Source organism: Syngnathus floridae, chromosome 12 (genome assembly GCF_059516105.1).
Source record: "Syngnathus floridae isolate MCC-2025c chromosome 12, RoL_Sflo_1.0, whole genome shotgun sequence".
Taxonomy (NCBI): Eukaryota; Metazoa; Chordata; class Actinopteri; order Syngnathiformes; family Syngnathidae; genus Syngnathus; species Syngnathus floridae.
Window position 1 is genome coordinate 13,192,669 of NC_142424.1, and position 18,715 is coordinate 13,211,383.

Here is an 18,715-nt window from a genome sequence, read left to right on the forward strand (position 1 = left end):
CATGCATAAAGTCGACTCCTTAATTAACTCAGAGCCAAAGTGCACATCAAAATGGACTTTCACTAACAATGCCCAATACACTACGGTTAATATACGATGTGAGTATTTCATACACATATTTGAGTTACGGTTTGTTGGGGAGAAAAAAAACAATTATATAAATGTTAACATATCATTCAAAATCCATTTTTTTACCTTTTATATACATTTTAATATGCACTTTGTTTGAGTCTCCAGGTTTGAAGAAAAGTTTAATTTAATCCCTTCAAGTGCTTCAAAGATACTTTTGCAATCTGTTTGGGGGATATTATTTAATCTGTTCAATTTTATCTATTCCCTATTATCGTATTTTCAGGACAATAAATCGCAGTTTTTTTTAGTTTGGCCGGTGGTGCGATTTATATACTCAGGAGTGACATATGTGAAATTATTAACTATTACTTGATCATGAATACATTACTTACTTACTCGTATTATTATCACTTCAAATTAAATGAGTACCGTATTTTCCGGACTATAAGTTGCTCCGGAGTATAAGTCGCACCAGCCATAAAATGCCCCAAAAGTAAAAAAAATATATATATAAGTCGCTCCGGAGTATAAGTCGCATTTTGGGGGGCAATTTATTCGACAAAATCCCACACCAAAAACAGTCATGAACGAGCAACGACAGGCTAAACGATAGCAACAACAGGCTAAACGATAGGTATGCTAACGTGACAAACACAAAGAGCTGAGAACGGGCCTGACATAACATATAGAGTGATTAAGGACAACTATTACATGAATAACATGTTTATAAAACCATCGGTGTCACTTCAATTCATTAAATAGCAACACCAGGCTAAACGATAGGTATGCTAACGTGACAAACACAAACAAAGAGCTGAGAACGGGCCTGACGTAACATATAGAGTGGTTAAGGACAACTATTACATGAATAACATGTTTATAAAACCATAGGTGTCACTCCAATTCATTGAATAGCAACAACAGGCTAAACGATAGGTATGCTAACGTGACTTTGGCATGTGGAGAAATTGACAATAAAGGTGACTTTGACTTTGACAAACACAAACAAAGAGCTGAGAACGGGCCTGACGTAACATATAGAGTGATTAAGGACAACTATTACATGAATAACATGTTTATAAAACCATCGGTGTCACTCCAATTCATTAAATAGCAACAACAGGCTAAACGATAGGTATGCTAACGTGACAAACACAAACGAAGAGCTGAGAATGGGCCTGACGTAACATATAGAGTTATTAAAGAAAACGATTACATGAATAACACGTTTATAAAATCATCGGTGTCACTCCCAATTCATTAAATCCATCGACCGTTCTTTATCAACAAAGGGTGTGCGCGGCTGAGGGCGCTTGCACTTCAAAATATTCCACAGGCTCATATAACGATAGACAAACTATATTTTAAATAACTATAATATAAGCCAACAATATTATCAAACCATCCGTGCACTTTAAATCCATTAAATCCATCAATCAAATTCCTCGTCCTTTGTCAATATCGCCGCGCGTGCGCCCTGACGTCAGCCTCGTCTTTATTCCACATATCTAGTATATAACTATATTGTAGCGTTAACAAAGTACAAGGATAGACGTGGGTTTGGTAAACGACTCTTTATTAAACAAAACAAACTTCCAAGCGTGTGGCGGCGTGGACTTCCAGACACAAGAGCTCCATGGCATAGGACCGGGCGTGCGTAATGGCCATGTCCGAGCCCCATGCACCGTTCGCGGACAGCCACTCGGCCGAGCGCCGGCCCCCGACTCAGTAGAGTAGGACCGGGCGTGCATAAAAGCCATAATAGTTTTTCAAACCTTCTATGTCACTCCAAATCCTTAATTCCTTCAAACTCTTTGTCCTCCGTGTCACTTAGAAATGATCACCGCGAATGATGCCGGTAGTCCTTCTGTGGGTACGCCCCGTGCTGTGCCACTGACGTCACTTGAAATAGTAATCCATTGGTACATCACGGTTCTCCAAACTTTCTTTCTGCTGCTCGATTACTGTTTTCAGCTGCATATTTTACAACTTGAAGTTTGTAACCTGCAAAATATGAGTTTTTTTTGGTGCCATTTTTCTTAAGCCCACCCAGTTGATGAGTCACGGCCAACGGTGAAATTTAGAGCGCCCTCATCCAGTTTCGTCTGAAAATATAATTTTTTTCAGATGTAGTTTTTTGTTTTGTTTATTTGGTTGTTTTATCAAAGTCAAAGTCTGCTTTGTTGTCGATTTTTTTTTCATATACCAAGACACAAAGAGATTGAAATTACGTTCCCACTATCCCTTGGTGAGATAGTACACATATGCATACAAGCAACACAAAAAAAACCAAGAAGGCACAAACAATGAATAAATAAGAGTGTCGAATAAATGATAAATAAACAAATGATAATAAATAACAATAATAGATATAAGAGGAGCAAAAATGGAGCAAGTGTACATACAGCAGACAGTGGACTTGGATATGGTGCTTTAAAGTGTTAATTGCTTTATTTGATGTTTTCTCTATATTCTATGTTTTGAATATGTTCAAGATAAAGATATAAAAGCATGTGAAGTGATCAACTATACTAAAAATAACATGGGAAGTGGTCAACTATACTTGTAAGTGATGTCTTAATGATCAAGTAAAAATTTGTGAAAAAAAACATATATAAGTCGGTCCTGAGTATAAGTCACCCCCCCACCCAAACTATGAAACAAAACGCAACTTATAGTCCGGAAATTACGGTATTAAGTAGAAATTTAATGAATAAGCAAGAAAAAGAATTACAAGTCTCAATTGTTCGAACAACCAACAATAATTCCACTCACCAATCTCATTAGAAAGAACAATTACTCGGTCTCGAAGTTCTCTCGATTGAAAATTCAAAAATACAGTAAGACAAGGGTAAGAGACTAGAGGTCTAAAATGCTGTTTGGTGGAAAAGTCTCCTTGTTCCAAAAATCAGAATTCTATTTAAAAGAACAGGCTGGCCTAAAGAAGGGAGATGACGACGCCCTAAAAATGGCTCCTCTCTCCTGCACCGAGGTCTGCAAAACCTAGCCTGTCTTTAAGCTTAAAATTTGACTAAGTCCAATTCGAAAACTCTAGAAATTCATCTTAACGGACCTTGGGTTAATCTCAGAAAGAATGAAATCTATCTTTGTCTAATCGGCGTTCTCGACCCACGGGCAGTAGCCTGCAGGGGCAAACCCCTGACGGGGAGAGCGCCGCTCTTTGTCAGAACGAACCTTTTATACCAGTTCAGCCAGTGGGTCCTATGCCAGCTTGGTCACGTACCAGTTTTTTTCCATGACGTCATCTATTGTCCTCAGATGACCCAAATGCTTCTAGAATAGACTGCACCTGCATCTCGGCCGATCTCACCCGGATTCAACCAGATGAGGTGACCATGTTCTCAGGGATGTAACCATTTTCTCAGGGATGCTTCATCCTGTTTCTGACTTCCAAATTTTCCAATGCTCAATAGCATGCGATGTCCGTCAACTTGTGTCAGCAAGACATTTGCAATCGGCCCTCCTTCTTACTTGTGTTCCATCAAACAGCACTACCCCCTCCCTCGTCCCTCTCGATACATTCATGTGTAAATGGCACATCAATGTTACAGACATGTTTGATATAGATTAAACATCTTGACAATAATAACACATACTTTCACAATAGTCAACTTAACACATAATCATAACTATGATCGTGGATTGTCCTAGTTAGCAGATTAAAACACTCAAGCAGCTTCAAAACGTATTTTGACAAGCTGGTGACCTCTAGGTCAAGCTCAAGCGTGGTATTGCAGTCTTCCACCAACAGTATCTGTCAAGCCCTTGTCCTTCCTCAACTCTTAATACAGGGGTCACCAACCTTTCTTAAACCGGGAGCTACTTCCTGGGTACTGATTAAGGCAAAGGGCAGTTTGACACACACTTCTGAAATAGCCAATTTGCTCAATTTGGCTTTCACTGTGTGTTATTATTGTCATTTCCAGTTCACATGTAAGTGTGATTTTAACAAGAATAGCAAAAATACAGTCAAACCTTGGTTTTTGACCACAATCCGTTCCAGAAGGTGGTTCGAGAATCAAATCGGTCGAATTCCGAATCTATTTTTCCCATTAGAAATAATGGAACATTTTTTAATCCGTTTCAAGACAAAAAACCCGCCTTTTTTAAGCATTTTTTCATTTGAGCATATTTTTCCGATCGCGCAACTGCACCGCGCTGGTCGCATTATTGTGACAGAGCCGTCGCTGAAATTTAGAAAATATTTTTAAAGTCCTGATGCACTTTCCAAAATTTAAGTGGACTTCAGTGCGCAGGGAGCTTAATTTGATCCGATCGCGCAACCGTAGCACGCCGGGCGCTCACTGTCGCATTGCTTTAAGAGCATATTTGTGTTTTAGGATGGCTTTACTGCTCCCACTTGCTTTCTTTGGAGGCATGATTAGGGGTTAATACAATCCTCAAAGTAATGAAAATACAATAACAACGGAGTCAGTCGGCATCCAGGCCGCGCGGTTGGGTTTTCTCGGGTCCTCCCGGCTCATCTCGCAAGGTTCGACCTCCGAATTTTGTTCGACAACCGAAGCAAAAAATCTTGAATTTTTTGTTCCAATTCCGATTTGTTCGAGAACCAGGACGTTCGAAAACCGAGGTTAGGCTGTAAAATAAATAGATGAGGCTCACTGACAAGTGCCGCTATTTGAGCTAATTTTAGAACAGTCCTGCGGGCGACTCATGCGGTCCTCACGGGCGACCTGGTACCCGCGGGCACCGTGTTGGTGACCCCTGTCTTAATACATTCATGTGTAAATGAAACATCAGTGCTATGAATGTAAACAAGACCAAGGAAATCGTTGTTGACTTCCGGAAGGGTCACACAAAACACCTGCCACTGATCATCAATGGTGCTGTGGTGGAGAGGGTGAGCTGCACCAAGTTCCTGGGGGTGCACATCAGTGAGGACCTCTCCTGGTCCGCAAACACCGCATCACTGGTAAAGAAAGCTCAGCGCCGCCTGTACTTCCTGCGGAAGGTCAGGCGTGCATGTGCTCCTCAGGCAGTCCTGTCTACATTCTACCGTGGCACCATTGAGAGCATCCTCACCAGTTGCATCGCTGTCTGGGGTGGTAACTGCACTGAACAGAACTTGAAGGCCCTGCAGTGCATAGTGAATACGGCTGGTAAGATTATTGGTGCTTCGCTCCCCTCCCTGAAGGACATTTACACCTCCCATCTCGCCCGCAAGGCAACCTCGATTGCGAGTGATGTGAGTCACCCGGCTCACTCTTTGTTTGACCTTCTGCCCTCTGGGAAGAGGTACAGGAGCCTGTGCTCCCGCACCACCAGACTCGCCAACAGCTTCTTTCTCCGGGCTGTTAGGACCCTGAACTCGCTACCCCCTTCTGCGTAGCGTGTGGCACTGTTGCACTATTTTCTGGAATGTCTGCTGTACGCTCACTTGCTCCTTTTTGCTCCTCTTATTTATTTATTTGTTGTGTTATTTATTCATTATTTATTCAGCACGCTGTTGTTTACTTGTTTACTTGACTGTCTATTGTGGGCCATGTCTTGTCACCGTGGGATAGGGGGGAACGAAATTTCGGTTTCTTTGTGTGTCTTTGGCATGTGGAGAAATTGACAATAAAGCTGACTTTGACTTTGACTTTTTTGACTTTGATGATGCTGCTCAAGTTGCTACTAACTATATAACATGGCAAAGCAGAATAAAATAAAGTATATTGCAGCTTACTCTAACTGTGATTATCATGTCTCATTCTCATCACCTAACGATGACCTTCTCTAGTTAGCAAATTAAAATACTCAAACAGTTTCAAAGTATATTATAGCAAAACAAAATAATATAAAACATTATTCAATATTTAATATAATATTTTATAACCTAATCCAAAATTGTTTTGCTGTGTTTCAGAACAAGTCTTCATCTACTCGATGACCTTTTAAACTATTAATTTACTATGTTAGGTCAATCTGACTTTGGCACCATCTTCTGGTGAAATATGGAACGTGAATGGAGGTTGACTGGCTCAACCAACAAACTCCCCTTTACCAGTTTAACAATAGTTAATTTTGAAGAACTAACTTTCAAGTAACCCTTACTCAGACCCTCTCCTTCAGGTCTTCCATGTCAAGCTTTGTCACCATCTTCTGGTGAAATCTGGAATTTCATCTGAGCCAATTCGTCTGGGTCAAATCCAATACACATTCACGCACCATCTTGTACCATCCTATCCTCCATGTAACTTGACACAGAGGACAAAGATTTCCATGAATTTAATCATTTGGAGTTATTTGTTATATAGGCCTGTAGAATAATTGGAACCGCAACTGACAATGACGTCAGCGTTCAGGAATCAGCAGCGGCGTTTACACAGAGGACAAAGATTTCGATCGATTTAGTGAGTTGGAGTAACACAGATGTTTGATAAACTTGTTACTTATGTTATAGTTATTTAAATAACTCCACGTCAGGCACGTTCTCAGTTCCTCGTTTGTGTTTATGTAACGATAGCATAACGTCTCATTTAGCCTGTTGTTGCCTGTTCTTGGTGTTGTCCATTGTTAGGTTACGGATTCTAGTTATTGATCTGACTCCAAATTGCGATCAACACTTAACACATAAATTGCTATGTCCTAATCCACACACTGGCGCACCTAACAGTTTTGCGAGTTCGTTCTGTCAAAGAGAAGACCAGTAGATCAATTAGACCAAATTTACCAATTATTTATTCCTGACAAAGCGCACTAATACAGGCCTGGGTCCCGGGTCCCTCACACTAAAACTCGTGCGTTTTTGTGACCACCAAAAGACGACACATTCTTCCGGGTTGCCCAGTTTTAAAGAAACACAATATGAATATTAAAGCATGCAAAATATTGTGAGATGATTGGTCGATGGCCATCTCCTCCCCGTCCAGGTGTCGCTGAGGTCAGGCGGTTGGGTTTTCCCCTCGAAGTCCGGTCTCATAGACGTGCTGTTGTTCTCGTTCCTTCACCGACCTTGAGATGGTCTCCTCCGGTACTCCCTATCCGGGCCTATTCCACAACACTTCGAAGAAAACAAGTTCATGCAGTTTGCCTGCACATTCCTCGGCCCCCACCAATCCACACGAGCACTCCAATACTAGATATGAATATGATTATAAGTTTAACACAACCTTAAAAAATACGTTTGCAAACTCCCAAAAACACATTTTCCTTTACCATCCATCCATCCATTCATTTTCTGTACCGCTTTGTCGCCACTGGGGTCGCGGGCATGCTGGAGCCTATCTCTGCTGTTGTCGGGCAGTAGGCGGGGGACACCCTCAACTGGTTGCCAGCCAATCTCAGGGCACACAGAGATGAACAACCATCCACACATACTCATACCTAAGGGCAATTTAGAGTGCTCATGCTACCAAGCATGTTTTTGGGATGTAGGAGGAAACCAGAGTGCCCGGAGAAAACCCACGTGGGGACGGGGAGAACATGCAAAATCCACACAGGGAGGGCCGCAGGTGGAATCGAACCCACCTAACTGTGAGGCGGACGTGCTAACCAGTGCGTCACCGAGCCGCCCTCTTGGTGTTGTATTTTGTCAAATAAAGTTCCCCCCAAAATGCGACTTATACTCCAGTGCGACTTATATGTGGTTTTTTTTTCCTTCTTTATTATGCATTTTATGGCTGGTGCGACTTGTACTCTGGAGCGACTTATAGTCTGGAAAATACGGTACGTATTTTGAACAATTACGTCACAGTCTTTGGAGCGAGACTGCTAAACAAGGTAATGGGTGTGGCCAAACGGCTTCGCATATCCTTCAGTGAGTCTGAACAGTGATAGCACACCATTGTAATACGTTCATCTGAAGTCATGGTTCTACAGGTTCGTCGTCTTCACTGGCCTCTCATTATGGGTCAGATTCTGGCTCCAACATGTACGGATGGTTGGATGGATAAGTCTTCTGCTGTTGACATCTTTTAATCAATCAAAAAGTTTGCGGCACAAGTAAATGCGACCTCTGCTAAAATAAACTCCAAGTATGTCTGACCGAAGTGGAGCCGCACTGGTTACGGCCCGGAGGGGGCGGGGTGTGAGGTATCTCATTTGCATTTAAAGAGACCGCACTAACAACTTGCTCTCAGATGATTCTTAGAACAGTGGTAAAAGAGACCTGTGTTTAGGGACAGAATTGAAAACACTAAGATGGTTTGGTCATGGACCCCAATTTTTTCGGCACATTTTAAATGGACGATATTGTAGAAATTTTAGTGCGAAAAGACAAGAGGCAGTTTCTACTTTTGTCTACGCAATGGCGTGTCGTTTATTTTTTCTCCTTCCATGTTCCTCAATAGCATGGCGCTTCAAAACTCCCGTCAACCCATTGTCCATCTCTCTTAAAGGGACCGTAGCAATCACTTAAAGGTTGTACATTAGCACAATGGAACCGACCCACTGGAAGTAAGCAGGGGTAGGTAAAGACTTCTTATAATTTTTAATATTCATTTCGTATTAATTCTCACCCAGAACAATGATGTCATTCCCCAAATGCAAACGCGTGTATCTTATTACTTGTTTCCCTACTGTAATATCCCGATACACTCGTATGCATTGTTCTGAATTATTTTCCCCCTTTCCAGGACTTTCTAAATAATGTGCTTTCAGGGATAACGTGATTCCCAAAATCTGCACCCCAAAGTCCGCGTAAAATCAAGGTTTACCTGTATTTACGTGCCTATCCTTGACTGATGAAGGCGTGAGGGATCGAGTCTGAAGTTCATTGATGTCCTGTTTGTTTTTTCTTCCAGCAACTCGAGATCATCACACCTTTTCAACTATACTTCAATCCAGATTTGATCCTAAGGAATTACCAAGTGAGTAAGCAAACTTGAGTGTCAATCTTGGTTTAATATCAGGAAACATAAAATGTGAAACTAGCCTCAAATGTTAGTTAGTCTTTCCGCAGCTATTAAAATGTTGGGTCAGTGTTGTTACAATGCCAACATTTTTACTTACTTTGATAATATAACTGCATACCTCAATACCGGTACCAAAACAATACCATGGCAAAAACATAAAACATAATAGTAGCTGACAGCTAAGCATCTTAAAATTTATTTTATTTGCATTAAAAAAATACAATAAAAATGCTCATTTGAATCTTTCACCCCTCCGTGGTGGAGGGGTTTGCGTGTCCCAATGATCCTAGGAGCCATGTTTCTGGGGCTTCATGCCCCTGGTAGGGTCTGCTGGGAACGTTTGTCAGGAAGAGCTTCAACTCCCACCTCCGGCAGAGCTTTTCCCACGTCCTGGAGGAGGTGGGAGACATTGAGCCGGAGTGGACCATGTTCCGCGCCTCCATTGTTGAGGCAGCCGACCGGAGCTGTGGCCGTAAGGTTGTTGGCGTCTGTCGTGGCAGCAATCCCCGAACCCGCTGATAGACACCGGTGGTAAGGGATGCCGTCAAGCTGAAGAAGGAGTCCTATCAGGCCGTTTTAGCCTGCGGGACTCTGGAGGCTGCTGACAGGTACCGGATGGTCAAGCGGAACGCGCCTTCGGCGGTTGCTGAGGCAAAAACCCAGGCATGGGAGGAGTTTGGCGAGGCCATGGAGAGTGACTTCCAGACGGCTTCGAGGAAATTCTGGTCCATCATCCGGCGTCTCAGGAGGGGGAAGCAGTGCACCGTCAACACTGTTTACAGTGGAGATGGGGTGCTGCTGACCTCGACTCGGGATGTCGTGAGTCAGTGGGGAGAATACTTCGAAGACCTCCTCAATTCTACTTACACGCCTTCCATTGTGGAAGCAGAGCCTGGAGACTCCGAGGCGGACTCTCCAATCTCTGGGGTTCAAGTCACTGAGGTAGTTTAAAAAACTACTCGGGGGCAAGGCCCCAGGGGTGGATGAGATCCGCCCGGAGTTCTTAAAGGCTCTGGATGTTGTGGGGCTGTCATGGCTGACACACCTCTACAACATTGCGTGGACATCGGGGACGGTGCCTCTGGATTGGCAGACCGGGGTGGTGGTTTCCCTCTTTAAGAAGGGGAACCGGAGGGTGTGTCAGTGGAATCACACTCCTCAGCCTCCCTGGTAAGGTCTGTTCAGGGGAACTTCGGATTCAGTGTGGCTTTCGTCTTGGCCGTGGAACAGTGGACACTCTCGGCAGGACCCTCGAGGGGGCATGGGAGTTCGTTCAACCAGTCCACATGTGTTTTGTGGATTTGAAGAAGGCATTCGACCGTTTCCATCGGGAAGTTCTGTGGAGGGTGCTTCGGGAGTACGGGGTGCCCACCCAACTGATAAGGGCGGTTCGGTCCCTGTATCACCGATGCCAGAGTTTGGTCCGCATTCCCGGCAGTAAGTCGGAATCGTTCCCAGTGAGGGTTGGACTCCGCCAAGGCTGCCCTTTGTCATCGATTCTGCTCATAATTCTTATGGACGGAATTTCTAGGCGCAGCCGAGGCGTTGAGGGTGTCCGGTTTGGGGACCTCAGCATCGCGTCTCTGCTTTTTGCAGACGACGTGGTGCTGTTGGCTTCTTCAAGCCATGATCTCCAGCTCTCACTGGAGCAGTTCGCAGCCGGGATGAGGGTCAGCACCTCCAAATCCAAGTCCATGGTCCTCGGTCGGAAAAGTGTGGAATGCCCTCTCCGGATCGGGGATGAGATCCTGCCCCAAGTGGAGGAGGTCAAGTATCTTGGGGTCTTGAGCACGAGATTGACAGGCGGATTGGTGCAGCGTCTGCAGTAATGCGGACTCTGTACCGGTCCGTCGTGGTGAAGAGAGAGCTGAGCCAAAAGGCAAAGCTCTCAATTTGCCGGTTGATTTACGCTCTACCCTCACCTATGGTCAAGAGCTCTGGGTCGTGACCGAAAGAATGAGATCCCGTATTCAAACGGCCGAAATGATCCGCAGGGTGTCTGGGCTCTCCCTTAGAGATAAGGTTAGAAGCTCGGTCATCCGGGAGGGACTTGGAGTAGAGCCGCTGCTCCTCCTCGTTGAGAGGAGCCAGATGAGGTGGCTCTCATCAGGATGCCTCCTGGACGCCTCCCTGGGGAGGTGTTCCGGGCATGTCCCACCGGTAGGAGACCCCGTGGACGACCCAGGATGCGCTGGAGAGACTATGTCTCTTGGCTGGCCTGGGAATGCCGGGATGAGCTGGATGAAGTGGCTGGGGAGAGGGAAGTCTGGGAGTCCCTCCTAAAGCTGCTGCCCCCGCGACCCGACCCTGGGTAAGCAGAAGAAAATGGATGGATGAATGGAATCTTTCACACCATAGAAAATACATTTTTAATATTTTGAAACAGTAAAACAATTTATCGTGAAATATTAAAAAAAATTGCACTTTACTGATCATCTTGTGTATGTACTACATTACTGTTATTATTATTACTTCAGCATTTGGGCAGTATAAACTCTCTTTGAATATTTAAGATCTAACATCCCAACCATTTGTTGTAAGATAGGTGACCATGCAGATGGACCAGTGATGGTAATGAAGTAAAATAGCAATGTGATTTCATACACATAATTTTTCTTGTATGTCAGCTTTTATTGCTTGTCAGACAGCCATCATTATTTAGACATTTGTTTTTAGCGTTTAACGCACTGATAAAGGATTTTGCTGTTTGAGTTTGAAATGTCTTTGACTTTGAATTAGGGCTGCTCAATTATTCAAATTTTAATCATGATCACGATCTTGGCTTCAGACAATCTCAAAATTCATATAATCAAGGACAAACGATTATTTGGTGTTTCCATTCTGAGACGTACATGCGCAACTCGGCCCTATGTGTGTGTCTAGTGGAGATCCAGGCCATATTTAACAGGCAGTGTTATGCCTGAACGCGTTCATTGAACAAAAGTTCATATTTTGTACGATCGTGAACTGAACGTTGCGCATTTTTGCTCCATTTTTGTGAATGCATGCATTTTGGGACCATAAATTGTTTTAAACAGTTAGGCAGGTAAGCGGTTCACAGGATGCCACGTTTTCTCTTCCTAGACTTTAAAACAAAACCCCGCTCATCACACTAAACGTGGCTTAAATAGGTGGGGGGAAAAGGATTTGCATACCCCAGTCACAAACAGTCACATGGCGATGAAAATCATGTCGCGCGATGAGCAGCTCCTGCTAGCCTTTTCTTGTCAAACAACAAAACGGCATCATCCTGTGAGAGCATTCAGAAATTTGGTGTTGAACCACAAATTACTCTTAATCAGATTGTTTTTATTGTTTTCGTAATTTATTTGGGCTTTGCACCTTTACCGTTGCACTTGTATGCCCAAAATTCCAAACGTATTCTGGTTATTTGGGCAAACAAGAAATAATACATTCATTAAAAATGAAAAGTTAGTTAAAGCAAATATCATGTTACTTTAAATGTTTTGCACTTCATTTGTACATCCTTTGATTCATTACCTCAGTCTGGCGCCTACAGCAGACTGTGCTTGCACATTCTGAACCACAGTTATGTTTTTGTTTCAATTCATTAAAGGAAAGAATTAAAGCAACTGGCGGCTCGGTGGGGCACTGGGTAGCACGTCCGCCTCACAGTTAGGAGGGTGCGGGTTCGAATCCACCTCCGGCCCTCCCTGTGTGGAATTTGCATGTTCTCCCCAGGCCCGCGCGGGTTTTCTCCGGGCACTCCTGTTTCCTCCCACTTTCCAAAAACATGCTTGGTAGGCCGATTGAAGACTCCAAATTGTCCCTAGGTGTGAGTGTAAGTGCGAATGGTTGTCTGTCTCTGTGTGCCCTGCGATTGGCTGGGAACCGGTTCAGGGTGTACCCCGCCTACTGCCCGATGACGGCTGGGAAAGGCTCCAGCACGCCCGCGACCCCCGTGGGGACTAAGCGGTTCAGAAAATGGATGGATTAAAGCAACTTTCTCTTGTATCTCTTGTAAGATTGTTCTGTGATAGCAGCATTGGGATACTAATGTGAATGGAATGGGTGAAAATAATGAGAAAATACCAAAATGGCAGGGGGTAACAACTCGAAGCAACTTGATTGGCGGAAGAAAAGAACTAGAAACTTTTCATCTTTCCAAAGTGTCTGTCGCTACGAGGCAGCCATTAAAGCTATTCACTGCCTCACGAAATGTCTCCAGTGATGCTGTCATGTCGTCCTTCAGTGAAATACGTTTTTTATCCAGTTCAGCAACAAGTGAACTCATGGATAGAGCATGCGGGGAGACTACTGAAGAGACATTAGCTTCGGAGCTACTCGCAGCCATTTTAGCTTGTTTGTTGACAATTTAACCGATAGAAGTGGATACATTGGAACATAACCTACACTCTAATATATTATTTGACATGGTATTAAATGCGTGGCTTTACAAAAATAGTCATTGAAGCCCACCCTTAGCCCTGAGTGCCATTGGCATGAGGCAAAACGCTTGAAAACACACACTCTCGCCCAATTAAATAACCATTCTGAAACACAGGACATGTAAGATAATATTTTTTTAATCATTAATTACACCATTAGAGCTCAGACATTTATCTAAACACAAATAATTAGTGACGACCCCACAACTATCGAAACACATCAATGATATAAGCTGGGTGAGATAATCGTCCTTGACATTGGTACATAATGTAAACATTAGCCTAAGTGCAACTCAACGTGGCCGCATTGATCGTAAGCAGGGCTGTGGACAGTATTCCTACGCGCATTCTCAGCAGCATGATGAAAATAAAATTGAACGTATTTTTTTTATTGTCGGACTCGGTGGACTCGGTCAAAATCAGCACCGAGTCCGAGTCCGGCAAAAATGACAGAGTCCGAGTCCCCGAGTCCGAGTCCACAGCCCTGGCATACATACTATATACATGGTTCTCTCTGCGCTTTAAACAGAACCCTGAGACTACCAAAGAGCAGGTGCATTTATACGGAGACTTGATTACACACAGGAGCATTATATTTATCATCATCAGTCATTTAGGACAACATTGGATCATTCAAAGATCCTCACTGAACTTCTGGAGTGAGTTTGCTGCACTGAAAGTAAAGGGGCCGAATAATATTGCACGCCCCACTTTTCAGTTTTTTATTTGTTAAAAAAGTTTAAATTATCCAATAAATTTCGTTCCACTTCACGATTGTGTCCCACTTGTTGATTCTTGACAAAAAATTAAAATTTTATATTTTTATGTTTGAAGCCTGAAATGTGGCGAAATGTTGAAAGGTTCAAGGGGGCCGAATACTTTCGCAAGGCACTGTATATATAAGTGTGTGTGTTTGTGTGTGTATATATGTGTGTGTGTATATATGTGTGTGTGTATATATTAGAGATGCACTGATCCGATATCTGGATCGGATATCGGCCCCGATATCAACAAAATAGATGGATCGGAAAATGCAGCCGATCTGTGAGCCGATCCTTTCCTTAATCTATTGGGACGTGGGCTACGTCATACGTCAGCAGCACATGTGCCGCATGCCGCGAGAGTTTTCTAAACAAACGCAAACATGGAGCGAACGAAAGAGTCAGCTGTGTGGAGGTACTTTAAACTGAACACGCCAACTAGTTCGACGCCAGTTTGTAATGTCTGCAAAGCTAATGTTGCCAGGGGTGGTGGTAGTACTGCCAGTTATAGTACTACCAATTTAATTAAGCATCTCCAGAAACACCATGCAACGGAGCACCAGGAGTTCCAGCAGTTGAGCAGATCTAAGGGAGCGGGAGGTGGACCTACACGGCAGTTAACGTTAGCAGATGCACCTGGACGACTCAGAAGAGGCCTGGAATAAGGTGATGTGGTCAGATGAGACCAAAATAGAACTTTTTGGCCTCAACTCAACTCGTCGTGTATGGAGGGCAAAGAACACCGAGTACAACCCAAAGAACACCATCCCCACCGTCAAGCATGGTGGTGGCAACATCATGCTTTGGGGGTGCTTTTCAGCCAAGGGGACGGGACAACTCCATCGTATTGAGGGGAGGATGGACGGGGCCATGTATCGTAGAATTCTGGACCAACATCTCCTTCCCTCAGTGAGAGAGCTGAAGATCGGTCGAGGATGGGTGTTTCAGCACGACAACGATCCTAAGCACACCGCCAAAGCAACAAAAGAGTGGCTGAAGAAGAAGCACATCAAGGTTCTGGAGTGGCCTAGCCAGTCTCCAGACCTGAATCCAATTGAAAATCTTTGGAGGGAGCTTAAAATTCGAGTTGCCAGGCGACAACCTCGGAACCTGAATGATTTGGAGGCTGTCTGCCGGGAGGAGTGGGCCAACATCCCTGGCGAAATGTGCACAAAGCTTGTCACCAACTATAAAAACCGTTTGACATCTGTGCTGGCCAATAATGGCTTTTCTACAAAATATCAACATCCTGTTTGTCCAGGGGTTCAAATACAGACGGTTATCAATTTTTATAAATTCTTATGATGTGATTATCTGGAATTTTCTTTGGGATTCCGTCTTTCACTGTTAGAATGTACATATGATTAAAATTATAGATCGTTGCATTCTTTGTAAGTGGGCAAACCTGCAAAATCAGCAAGGGGTCAAATACTTATTTCCCCCACTGTATATATGTGTGTATATATATATATATATATGTGTGTGTGTGTGTATATATATATATATATGTGTGTGTATATATATATATGTGTATATATATATGTGTGTGTATATATACATGTGTATATATATATATATATATATATATATATATATATATATATATATATGTGTATATATATACGTGTATATATGTATATATGTGTACATATGTGTGTATATATATATATATATATATATATATATGTGTATATGTATGTGTGTGTGTACACTGTATTTTCCGCACTATAGGGCACACTTAAAAGCTTATAATTTACTCAAAAATCAGTGCACCTTATAATGCAGAGCGCCTTATATATGGATCAATTGATGAATTTGTTGGTCCATACTGGTTGTGTACAGCGCTCTTCTAAAACGTTTCAGTACGACTAGCAAATTAAAAGGTCGCATCGCTTTCAGCATTACCAAAGTAAGCCACTACTGGTTGATCGCATGACGTTTAAAAAAAAAAAAGAAAGAAAATTGTATAGGCTAGAATCCTCCATCCCATCGCTTGATTGACATACATATAAGCCTGTTGCGAGGCAATCACAGTGAACCGCACATGCGCAATAGACAGTGACTACACCACCTCACTGCAGCAGTTTGGCTGCGCATACACCGGCACCAAAGCTAACATGCTAATCAACGCATTACATATCAACGCACGCACTCGCTTTTTTCTTTTAAACTAAAGAAAGTTTATGACCATCAAAAATTAGTGGGGTTGCTGGACCAAGTAAGAAGCAGGGATGAAAATTTTCCGCGGTTCCACGGATTTCCGTGTTTTTCCGGCATCTTTTGGCACATCTTAAGTCAAAATTAGTTAAGCTGTGAGTACGGAAATCGGCTTTCCTCTGCAAACTTAACTCACTGGCAGCAGTGATGCGATAACATCCGCCTCATATTCCGCAGCATTTTGGCGCGACTTTCGTCACATCATTTCCACTTGTTAACTCGCGCAGCGAACTAGTGTTTTTACACCACCACAGTGTAAATTTGCGATTGGGTTTTCATCACTTGTAGAAAAGTTATTTAGTTAGATAGACCTAGGGCAGAGGTGGGCAATTAATTTTACAAGGGGCCACATGAAAAACCTGAGTCGTGTCAAAGGGCCACACCTACGATAACTTAAACCTGCTCAATTTTCTTCCATTGTAAAATGCACTAAATTATTTATTTTAAATGGTTGGTACTGGTAATTAGAAGAATACAATTATTCTGTTTATATTTATATTAAGCTATGTGAAATTGTGGTGTAAAGGTCAAATAAAAAAACAATTATTAATCAGTACAATTTATTCTTAACTTCTTTAACTTTTCCTCAAATGACAAAGCCGCTCCATCTCTGGGTGTGAAGTTTGATAAAAAGTCCTTGTGGGCTTGCAGTTTTGCTAGCAACGCATCAGCCTCAGATGCGCCCTGTTTATCAGACAGATGTATTTTTTCTCATGCTTGGTCGTGTAGTGGCGACTCAAATTATATTCTTTAAACACAGCGACCTGTGTACCACAAATCAGGCACATGGCTTTACCTTTCATTTCTGTAAAGAAATACTTGGCAGTCCATGTCTTGTTGAAAACACAGCGCTCCTTGTCAACTTTTCTTTTCTGAGGGTCAGCACACGTTTCTCGGGCAGCATTACTTCGCACTGTTCACCTTCACGCACAGCTCACATACACGTACGCTATACGGAAGTGCGACGCCTTTCAAAATAAAAGCAAAACAGTTGTATTGTATGCACGAGACTAATTTTTTTTTTTTTTTTAAATTACGATTGGCCTCATGCAGGCCGGACAGGGACGCACAAAGGGCCGGATGTGGCCCGCGGGCCGTAATTTGCCCAGGTTTGATCTAGGGCCTACTCGGCAAAAGTTTTCACCATGTCGGCCCTCCAGACCCCCGGCTACTTTTCAGTGTTTTTTCACATTTGCCATTCTCATCCCTGAAAAAGCCAAACCGTATCACTTTCATCCCATTGCTTGATTGACATACAGGTAAGCCTGTCGGGAGGCATTCACAGTAAATCGCACATGTGCAATAGATAGTGACCACACCCCCTCACCGCAGCGGTTTGGCTGCGCATACCCAAACCTGGCACCAAAGCTAACAAGCTCATCAACGCACACGCTTGCTTTTTTCTTTTAAACTACAGAAAGTTTATGACCATCAAAAATTTGTGGGGTTGCTGGACTAAGTAAGAAGCCAAACCGTATCACTTTCATACGGAACGGGAGTTGGACCTTTTTTTACCTCATTGACTGGGTTGACATTCCCTTTAGCACAGCTCCATCAAGTGGATGCATACCGCAAACCTAGTCAACCCCAGTTTGATGCAGTAGCTTCTATTCTATATGCCTTTTAATCCGCCCTATATATGAAAAAAATTCTAAAATAAAACATTCATTGAAGGTGCGCCTTATAATCCAGTGCGCCTTGTCGTGCAGAAAGTACTCAGTCAGTCAGTCAAATATATTATACTGTTTACCAACTCTAAAGACTTGAAAAAATTCTCACTTGAAAAACTCTATGAAATGTTCGCAATGTGTTGTGGGTGCTGCATAATCTCATTTTTCTTCCTTTTTTTTTTAGGTATGGCGACTAATAACAAACTTTCTATTTTTTGGTCCGGTTGGCTTCAATTTTCTGTTCAATATGATATTTTTGTATCCTTCTCAATTTTCAGTCCAACTCCATTCAGATGCACAATATCCATTTTCTGAATCATCTTCGCTAGGGTTGCGGGCATAATGGAGCCTATCCCAGCAAGTGGTTGATACACCCAGAACTGGTCATGAGCCAATCACACATACTTAGGGTTGGGCATCAATTAGAAGTGAAACCACAGGCAAAAAGATTAAGAAATAATAATAAGAATAGGCTTATTTTACATTTTTCAATTACAATTTTTAAATGAGAAACAGGAGATGGCCCGTTCCTGTTCAGTGGAGACTGCAACACCGCCTACTTGTAAACAGAAGAAGCATAGCTTATTACACATAAATATCTGAGGCGTGTGTGTGTCTTGAAATGGCATGATGTTTGTGTCAAAAAGAAATGCACGTGACCCATTAACACACATTCCACACTGCACACAGAATTGAATATTTACAAA

At 42.9% G+C, this 18,715-nt stretch overlaps 1 protein-coding gene across 3 annotated transcripts in view; it reads left to right on the forward strand.

Annotated features, from left to right (window-relative positions):
* derl2 (derlin 2) overlaps window positions 1-18,715 on the forward strand; it is a 31,627-nt gene that overhangs the window by 3,273 nt on the left and 9,639 nt on the right. For 2 of the 3 annotated variants that reach the window (XM_088391185.1, XM_088391184.1), the window contains exon 2: window positions 8,841-8,906. In XM_088391185.1, coding sequence (XP_088247311.1) covers window positions 8,841-8,906 — 66 coding nt within the window. Of the gene's footprint in view, window positions 1-8,840; window positions 8,907-18,192; window positions 18,267-18,715 lie in introns of all 3 variants that reach the window. The other variant, XM_088391183.1, reaches the window with a different exon arrangement.